The sequence below is a fragment of the Oncorhynchus mykiss genome, chromosome 4 (genome assembly GCF_013265735.2).
Source record: "Oncorhynchus mykiss isolate Arlee chromosome 4, USDA_OmykA_1.1, whole genome shotgun sequence".
Taxonomy (NCBI): domain Eukaryota; kingdom Metazoa; phylum Chordata; class Actinopteri; order Salmoniformes; family Salmonidae; genus Oncorhynchus; species Oncorhynchus mykiss.
Genome location: NC_048568.1, coordinates 24,163,898 through 24,172,933, shown reverse-complemented (window position 1 = coordinate 24,172,933; position 9,036 = coordinate 24,163,898). Strand labels below are relative to the sequence as shown.

General features: G+C 47.0%; 1 protein-coding gene across 1 annotated transcript; it reads left to right on the top strand.

Annotated features, from left to right (window-relative positions):
• Nucleotides 1-6,251: 6,251 nt before the first annotated feature.
• myct1a (myc target 1a) lies at nt 6,252-8,771 on the top strand. The gene is made up of 2 exons (XM_021600772.2): nt 6,252-6,493; nt 7,659-8,771. Exons 1-2 carry the CDS (start codon nt 6,439-6,441, stop codon nt 8,207-8,209), a joined length of 606 nt encoding a protein of 201 aa, XP_021456447.1. The 5' UTR covers nt 6,252-6,438; the 3' UTR covers nt 8,210-8,771.
• The last annotated feature ends 265 nt before the right edge of the window (nt 8,772-9,036 follow it).

Sequence of the window (9,036 nt, the reverse complement as noted above, 5' to 3'; positions counted from 1 at the left end):
TCCTTCCTAGGGTATCGCATTTCCACGTCAGGGGTGGAGATGGAGAGTGACCGCATTGCAGCCGTGTCTAATTGGCTGACTCCCACCATGGTGAAGGAGGTGCAGCGGTTCTTAGGGTTTGCCAACTACTACCGGAGGTTTATCCGGGGTTTTGGTCAGGTAGCTGCTCCCATTACCTCACTGCTGAAGGGGGACCTGGTACACTTGCAGTGGTCACCTGTGGAGGACAGGGCTTTTAGGCACCTGAGGGCTCTGTTTACCTCGGCTCCTGTGTTGGCCCATCCGGATCCCTCTTTGGTGCTCATAGTGGAGGTGGGCGTGTCTGAGGCTGGGATAGGAGCTGTGATCTCTCAGCGCTCGGGTATGCCACCGAAGCTCCGCCCTTGTGCCTTCTTCTCTAAGACGCTCAGCCAAAACTATGATGTGGGGGACCGGAAGCTGTTGGCTGTCGTCAAAGCCTTGAAGACGTGGAGACATTGGCTTGAGGGGGCTAAACACCCCTTTCTCATCTGGACTGACTACCGCAACCTGGAGTACATCTGGGCGGTGAGGAGACTGAATCCTTGCCAGGCAAGATGGGACATGTTTACCCTCTCTTATAGACCAGGCTCCCAGAACGTTAAGGCAGACGCACTGTACCGGCTGTATGAGACAGAGGAGCGGCCCATGGATCCCACTCCCATACTCTCCGCCTCTTGTTTGATGGCGCCGGTAATGTGGGAGCTGGACGCGGACATAGAGCAGGCGTCACGTGCAGAACCCGCTCCCCCTCAGGATCCAGCTGGGTGTCTGTACGTTCCGTCTGCGGTCCGCGACCGGCTGATCTATTGGGCCCACACGTCACCCTCCTCTGGTCATCCTGGGATCGGTCGGACGGTGCGCTGTCTTAGTGGGAAGTACTGGTGGCCCACTTTAGGTAAGGACGTGAGGGTTTATGTTTCCTCCTGCTCGGTATGTGCCCAGTGCAAGGCTCCTAGACACCTTCCCAGGGGTAAGTTTCAACCTTTACCCGTTCCACAACGGCCGTGGTCACACCTGTCGGTGGATTTCCTAACCGATCTTCCACCTTCACAGGGAAACACCACGATCCTGGTCATTGTGGATCGTTTTTCTAAGTCCTGTCGTCTCCTCCCTTTGCCCGGTGTCCCTACGGCCCTACAAACTGCGGAGGCCCTGTTTACACACGTTTTCCGGCGCTACGGGGTGCCTGAGGATATAGTGTCTGATCGGGGTCCCCAGTTCACGTCAAGGGTCTGGAAGGCGTTCATGGAACGTCTGGGGGTCTCGGTCAGCCTTATTTCAGGTTTTCATCCCGAGAGTAACGGGCAGGTGGAGAGAGTTAACCAGGATGTGGGTAGGTTTCTGAGGTCTTATTGCCAGGACAGGCCGGGGGAGTGGGCGACGTTCGTGCCCTGGGCAGAGATGGCCCAGAACTCGCTCCACCACTCCTCCACTAACCTTTCTCCCTTTCAGAGTGTATTGGGGTATCAGCCGGTTCTGGCTCCTTGGCATCAGAGTCAGACCGAGGCTCCTGCGGTGGACGACTGTTTCCGGCGCACGGAGGAAACATGGGACGCCGCCCACATACACCTTCAGCGCGCCGTACTGCGCCAGAAAGTTGGCGCACACCGTCCCCGCAGTGAGGCCCCGGTGTTCACACCGGGGGACAGGGTCTGGCTCTCGAACCGAAACCTGCCCCGCTACGCCGGAAGTCCTGAGGAGAGTGAACGAGGTATGTTATAGGTTACAGCTTCCCCCCGATTACCGCATTAACCCCTCGTTCCATGTGTCTCTCCTCAGGCCGGTGGTGGTTGGCCCGCTCCAGGCAGCTGAGGTGCGGGAGGTTCCTCCTCCCCCTCTGAACATCGAGGGGGCCTTGGCGTACTCCATTCGATACATCCTGGATTCGAGACGTTGGGCGAGGGGCCTTCAGTATCTCGTGGAGTGGGAGGGGTACGGTCCGGAGGAGAGATGCTGGGTTCTGGTGGAGGACGTGTTAGATCCTTCCATGCTGCGAGAGTTCCACCGTCTCCATCCGGATCGCCTTGCTCCTCGTCCTCCGGGTCGTCCTCGATGGGGGAGGGGGGGGGGGGGGTACTGTTACGACTTCTGCCGAAGTCGATGCCTCTCCATTTTTCATTTTCCATTGGTTTTGTCTTGTCTTCCTACACACCTGGTTCCAATCTCATTCATTACAGGCTTTGTATTTAACCCTCTGTTTCCCCTTGTTACTCTCATCGAAATGATCGGACCAAGGTGCAGCGTGGTAGGCGTACATTTTATCTTTATTAAAAATGAACACCTAACAACAACAAAAGGAAAACGAACGTAACATTCGGTAGGCTACACAGAGCTGTACAAAAACAACATCCCACAGGTGTGGCAAAACAGGCTGCCTAAGTATGATTCCCAATCAGAGACAACGATAGACAGCGGTCCCTGATTGAGAACCATCCCCGGCTGTTGCAGGAATTAAATTCCTCTGTTTTAATACCCAATTAAAATTAATCACTCTGTCAATTCATAAGAGTTTGTAAGACCCTCATTTGTATAAAATGGACAGAGACCAGCCTTTGAAATCAACCAGCTGCGTTTATTCTCGTGAGTACTGAACATGATACAATTTACAACAGGTTATAAACTGAAAATGACGTCATTAGGTTTCGAACTGTCCCGTCTCTCCTCCACTCCGGTACAATGGCAGTATAGTTCTCAAGCCTTCCTACATCGTCTCCCACCAATTTAGATAATTTAGGACCAAGCCAAGGTCTTCCTGTGTAGATAAGCATTCTAGCCAGTCTGGCGATAAGTTCATTCGTTTCTACCAAGGAACAGACAATCATTGTTCTAATTCTTGATTATAATTACACACATTATATTCAGTACTAGGATTAAAAGAAAATTCATACATCTATACAGTAACATAATAGTATTCTGATTAGTCAGTCCTGATTGAAATGCATACATAATTAGTCATTATTGATAAAAAATTCCCTTAACACCGGCCTAAACATAGAAATAAAGAACATAGAGTTTCCCACCTGAGTCCCACCCTGACCAACCAAACATAGAGAATAAAAAGATCTCTACGGTCAGGGCGTGACACCCCTCATGTCCTTGTCAGAGATTGTTTGTTTGTATATTTGTGTATTATGTATTGGTGCGCGATGGGTTCTTGTACTTTTATTTTATCTTGTATTTTTGATTATGGAGTTGTCAAGTCTATTAAACGACTCCCTTTATATCAAGTTCGATTCTCCTGCTCCTGACTTCCCTGCCACCTACACACACATGACATTACAAGTTATTTATGATAGCCACATTAGCAGCTAATTAGCTTTTTTTTTTAAAGTGTTTCTAAAATCCCCTATGGGAGAAATGAATGGTGGAAAAATGATTGGAACCATTTCATTGTTTAACCGCTAGGTTTTACGAGTATTATGACTCACACTGTGTTACTCTATTTTAAGTTCATGGCAATACACATTGTAGCCTAGTCTAGTAAGTTGACTGTGTGTGTTAGGGTGACCATTCCATTTTTCCTGGGACAGTTTCAGCCCCATTTCAGGTGTCCCGACTTTTCAGGCTACAAAAAAAGGTGGATGTGTCAGCAAGACGCATCAATTAATGTAGGCCTAATTAATGGCAATCGCTGTATGCCATTGGGCACACTTCTTGGTGTTTTGTAACAGATGTCTCTTTCCATTCATTAAATGACACAGTGTACATGTAGTTCGGGATGCTGGAATTATTTTGGAGTGGATGAGCATGCACAGGTAGCCTACTTTCTGAAGTGATTTGTTTGAAAATCAGAGGAATACGGCACTGCATGCCTCACTACAGACCCAGGCTGTGTCACAGCCAACCGTGACCGGGAGACCCATGAGGCACCGTCCGGGTTAGGGAGGGTTTGGCCGGTGGCGGGCTGACTTGGTCGCCAGCTGGAAGGTGTTTCCTCGGACACATTGGTGTGGCTGGCAGTGCAAAAAATAACAAATACAAAAATGACTGGTTGTGTTCATGCCACATTAAAAAGTAATTCATTTTTACCGTTTAAATGACGCCTTCATTATTAAGCCCATGAAGACTATTTGTACGTGTGCACTCAATCGACATTTCAAATCATCAGCCCCCACCGCTGTGAAGGTCACACAGAGCTCTAGCTTGGCTTCTTGAACTAGTTAGGAACTTGTTTTTCATCTCATATCTCATCTTGTCCATTTATGACAAGTAAAAAGTGTTTTTGTTTAAAACCTATGAATTATTTTAGATTGGCTATAAATCGTAACCGCTGTCTTCTGCTGCGCTACAATGTAGAGATTGTAGGCATGTGCTTTGTCAGATGCTGTGACATAGGGTTCAGCCAGGAGTTGATGGACAGTTGGAAGAGCTAATGAAATGGTAGAAGGGACATCTCAGCTTCAAGTGGTTTCAGATTTCACATCCTATGTCACACAGGCGCAAAACATTATACTACTGTGTACTAGGAATCAGGGCTATCACTCAACGCAAGCATTTCGATATACGGTGTCCACAGATCATGTATAAGCAAAAATGTCAACCGAAACCAGTACCAGAACCCACGAAATCACCTAAACTGGGGACTTTACATTTAAGATTAATATGCCCAGTGTCCCAGGCCTCTGGAGAGGTTGTGAATTTATTTTGTCTTCTAGACATCAAGGGCTGATGGTTTCACAGACCAAGGTTATACACCTGTCATTGTATGTACAGAACAGTAGACTACTTTGATTCTAAAGAGAGGTTGCATTGCTATTTTTCCTGTGTAGAATTTCCTCATAAAATCCCTGATCAAGCCCACACCCTACAACTATCCATCACACGTCCAAACACTGTTAAACAATGCTAATCAGTACTGGTACTAAACTTTAGTAGAACATAAATAAACACATTCTTTTAAAGAATACCTCCTACACCTGTATGTGGACAGACAAGCCCTGTGGTTTTGCAACCCCTGTGTGATTGAACAAAACACAATGCCTCTGAATACCATCTGACAGGGTATAGTAGGCGTTTGCTGGTTCCTTTGGACGGGTTTGAGGCAGGGCAACAATGAGAGGAAGTCCCTGCGAGACCCAGCCCTCCCCTGCCAGTGGAGAGGGAGGGGAAAGGGGGGGGACCCACAGGACCAGGATGGACCAGGAGGTTCCCTGCTATACTAAGGGCTGCATTCCAATAAAAAATGTGCTTCCTTTCCTCTGACCACCTTAGCGGATCTGAATGGATTGGATAGTCAAAGCAATATGCTGATAGCTCCCCCACCTAGCCTTCTAGGAGGGATAGGCAGGGTCATAGTTTTATTTCACCTATCCAGTCCTCTTAGATTGGAGGGAGAAAATCACAAAGGGCAGAGTGAAAGGAACAAGGGAGGGACTGAGTGTTGTGTTGAGCAGTGGCCCTGGTTCTCTATCTTATCAGAGCCTAGTGTTTCCACTGGACCTCTACAACCGACACAGGCCTGGACGGCCCATGCAGACACCACTGACCTGGCAGACACTGTGGAAACACTGAGGTTACAGTATTGACAAAGGGTCTGGAAAACCAGAGCATGTACACTCAGATATAAAAATAGTTGTTTTGCAGCACATAGAAACACTATTTATGTTATAACCGTTTTGTCTATTCAGTTTTATTAACACCATTCGGGGGTTTCGGCTCCAGCTTCGACATTCAGACCCAAGGTTGTAATTGTTTGTGTTGCGCTTGAAGAAACTGTCGCCTGTGGTTGCAGAGGTGGACTGGAGAAAAGGAGAAAAACTGCAATGTTTATAATTTTGGAAAAAAATGTAATACGAGATGGTAGCTGACTGTTCCGTTACAAAAGCAGGGACATGGAGATTGAGGGGGGGCTGGTTTAGGACTTGAAGGGGTGAATTTGTTTCTTCTCATTAATCAAACTTAAGGAAATGATGGGACAGGAAGTGATTACGGCAGCCCCGCTCCCGCCCCTCCAGGAGGAACTCTGTCCAGGACAGATAAGAGAGCCCCATTCCTAATTTTACGCAGAATAGCAGGAAATGTGACAGTGAAGTTTTCCGCTTCCACAAACAAGAGAGCAGCCAGCCCAGTTTTGGAGGGAATCCTGTGTGGCTGAGTTCCTCTGGGCTGACCTCTCTCACTCTGAGAGAGAGAGAGAGAGAGAGAGAGAGAGAGAGAGAGAGAGAGAGAGAGCGAGAGAGAGAGAGGGAAAGCGACGCAAAGTGAGAAAGTGAGGGAAGAAAGAAAAGAAGCAGGGAAAGGTAAGGAGGGAGAGAGAAGGAAGGGATAGAGAGGGACAGACAGAGAGTGAGTGAGAGAAGAGGAAGAGTGAAGGAGGGATAGGCAGGAGGAAGAAAGAGAGAGACGTGAGGAAGTCAAGGGGAGCTACTGGATGCATAACATTCCCTCATCTTCTTCTCTGACAGTGCAGAGAAAGTTATGGCCGAAAACAACACCAATCTCTTTCTGGAAATACTTCAGTCATTTGATGTTGGTGAGTTTTTTCAACTCTCTCTCTCAATTCAATTTCAATTTAAGGGGATGTATTGGCATGGGAAACGTATGTTTACCTTGCCAAAAAGCAAGTGAAATAGATAATAAACAGAAGTGAAATAAACAATAAAAAATGAACAGTAAACATTACACTCACAAAAGTTCCAAAAGAAAACATTTCAAAATGTCATATTATGTCTCTCACTCTCTCAGCTGCTACTCTGCTCCTCTGTTGTGGTTTCTCTGTTGGCACTTCTCTGTTTTCACTGGAATGTATAGGTTTAATGATGATGAGAGTACTTGAATATTTTGTCAGGAAAAGAAAACATGCATTCAAAACGGCATTTATCAGACCTGACAAGTATTTAGACGCAAGGCAAGAACAGACCCATAAAATCAGCAATATTGCAAAGCTTCCTCTTGGTTAGTGTTTTTTCCTCCTTCCTCCCAAATGTCATTTCCATATGACTTCTTGTCTGCTTTTCCCTTTTCCAACAGAAGACAATGAAAAACTATGTAGAGGCAGCAGAGTACTTTTACACTTCATAAGACCTAACTGTATCCAAAGGCAATGGATTTGTTTTAGCTGGCAGTGGTCCACTGGGATTTGTCCTCTGTTCCTTTCTCTCTTTTCAGAGAGACACATATGGTGACCATAGTGTCTCGGGGAGCAAGTCAAAGACAACAAAATGTTGATCTTTATTTTGTGGGAAGGAGATGTAATCAGTTTTGTGTCTGAGGAGGACTTGGTCTCATAGTCACCATAGAGGAAGGACTGTGATTATTTGGTTGTGGTGTGCCATTTTAGCAGAGTTCTATTAGTTCATCATCATAACAACGTTGTTGATTTTAGGATAGTGACTTGTTGTGGGCTTGGCAGTACATATTTGGGCTGGTTCCAGATTGAAACCGTTCCCTCCACAGACTATAAACCACTTAACTTTTACTATTACTTTACTTTACAGTTTTAGTTTTTTAGTGTGGCAAATGTTTGTTTTTTTACATGCATGAAGGTATCTATTGAATGTCCAATGATGATGCTAGATGATAATGAGTTTTGAACAGGCCTTTTCATATACATCTCTTTGGTGTCCAAAAACTCTTACTCTATGTCTCCCTCAAACCAAGATATAACGAATGGCCCCTTCCCTCTCTTTCCTTCCCAGTCTCCCTGATCATAGCTTTCTGTGTGTCCATTGCGGTGGGAATCCTATTGGGGGTGCTGGTCTATGTTGTCCTGACCTGGATGTCCCGTCGCAGGGCCGGCTCGGGCAGTATCACCCGCCGGCCACCTCGCCCGTCCCGCACCTCCCCGCGCACCCGGCCTGGCTTCAATCGCAACAGCAGCTACGACCGGCGGAGCAACAACAGCCTGGTTAGCGCTGCCTTCAGCTTCCACCGCCAGGCCTCCTCCCCAGACCAGGCTGACCCTTTGGGTCGCAAACCCAGCTTCAGGGCGTCCACCTTTCACCCTCTCCTCCAGTGCAGCCAGATCGCCCGGGAAGCTGAGGAGGGGAGCCAGACCACGTTGCCTCGCACTCCAACCCTGACCACTTCAGCTGGGTCAGCCCACCAAACCGCAGCCCAGGCTGCTGCCACCCCACCCAGGCCCGAGTTGTTCTGGAGCAGTAGTAGTCTGAGGGGGTTCCATGCCACACAGACCCCACCTCCTGCTTATGAGAGCATTATAAGGGCCTACCAGGAGACCTGCACCTGAGGAGGGGATGGATGTGTCCAGCCTGATAGTGGACTGACTGAGCCCAGGGTTGTCAATGGGTTTTCACAACAACTGGATATGTTTGACTTGAGGGGAAATAAATAGCCCTAATGCTAATATATGTTTCTATGTGTGTGTGTGTGTGTGTGTGTGTGTGTGTGAGTGTGTGTGTGTCAGCTGTTTATTACTGTGTGTTTGTGAGCAAGAAAGAGATGTTTATTTTCAGATGAGACAGAGTATTTGTTGTACATGTGTGAATGTGTGTGTGAATGTGTGTGTGTCTAATGAGATTTATAAGATTGAGAACTCATGTTGATTTCCATCATGTACCAACCCAATCCACCCATGTAACTGGACTACTTTCTATTTGTGAGCTTGGACATGCAAAACTATATCGATAAACAATGTTTGCATGATCCAATGAGGGTTCCTCTCCAAGGTAATCTGCAAAATGTGTGTATGATTGTCATGGATCTGATTTATAAAATGGTCACTGTTTTGGTTGGAATTTACTGGACACAGATCACAACTTAACACAATAAAATGCTGAAAGAAATGGTAACGGGCTGTGTTCTGAGTATGAAACGTAATATCATCTGTACCAGAAACTTGTTATTTATGCCCTTATTTGGTGCCACTGCTATCCAGTGTCCAGTCTATAGGTTACACTTTTCTGGTGGGCAAAATGACAGATCTCTCACTGACTCCCTCTCACTGTTTCCTGAGGAAGGAATTATTTCACTGGGCTGAAATGTAAGAGGTCAGGGCTTTAGGTGCCCAGTTATACAACCGCCAAAGAGACAGTCTACCACAGAAAAAGCATGATT

Coding starts and splice junctions, on each gene's coding strand:
- myct1a (XM_021600772.2), top strand. CDS start 6,439: ATGGCCGAAAACAACACCAATCTCTTTCTGGAAATACTTCAGTCATTT. Junction 6,494..7,658: donor ACTTCAGTCATTTGATGTTG/GTGAGTTTTTTC, acceptor TTTCCTTCCCAG/TCTCCCTGATCATAGCTTTC.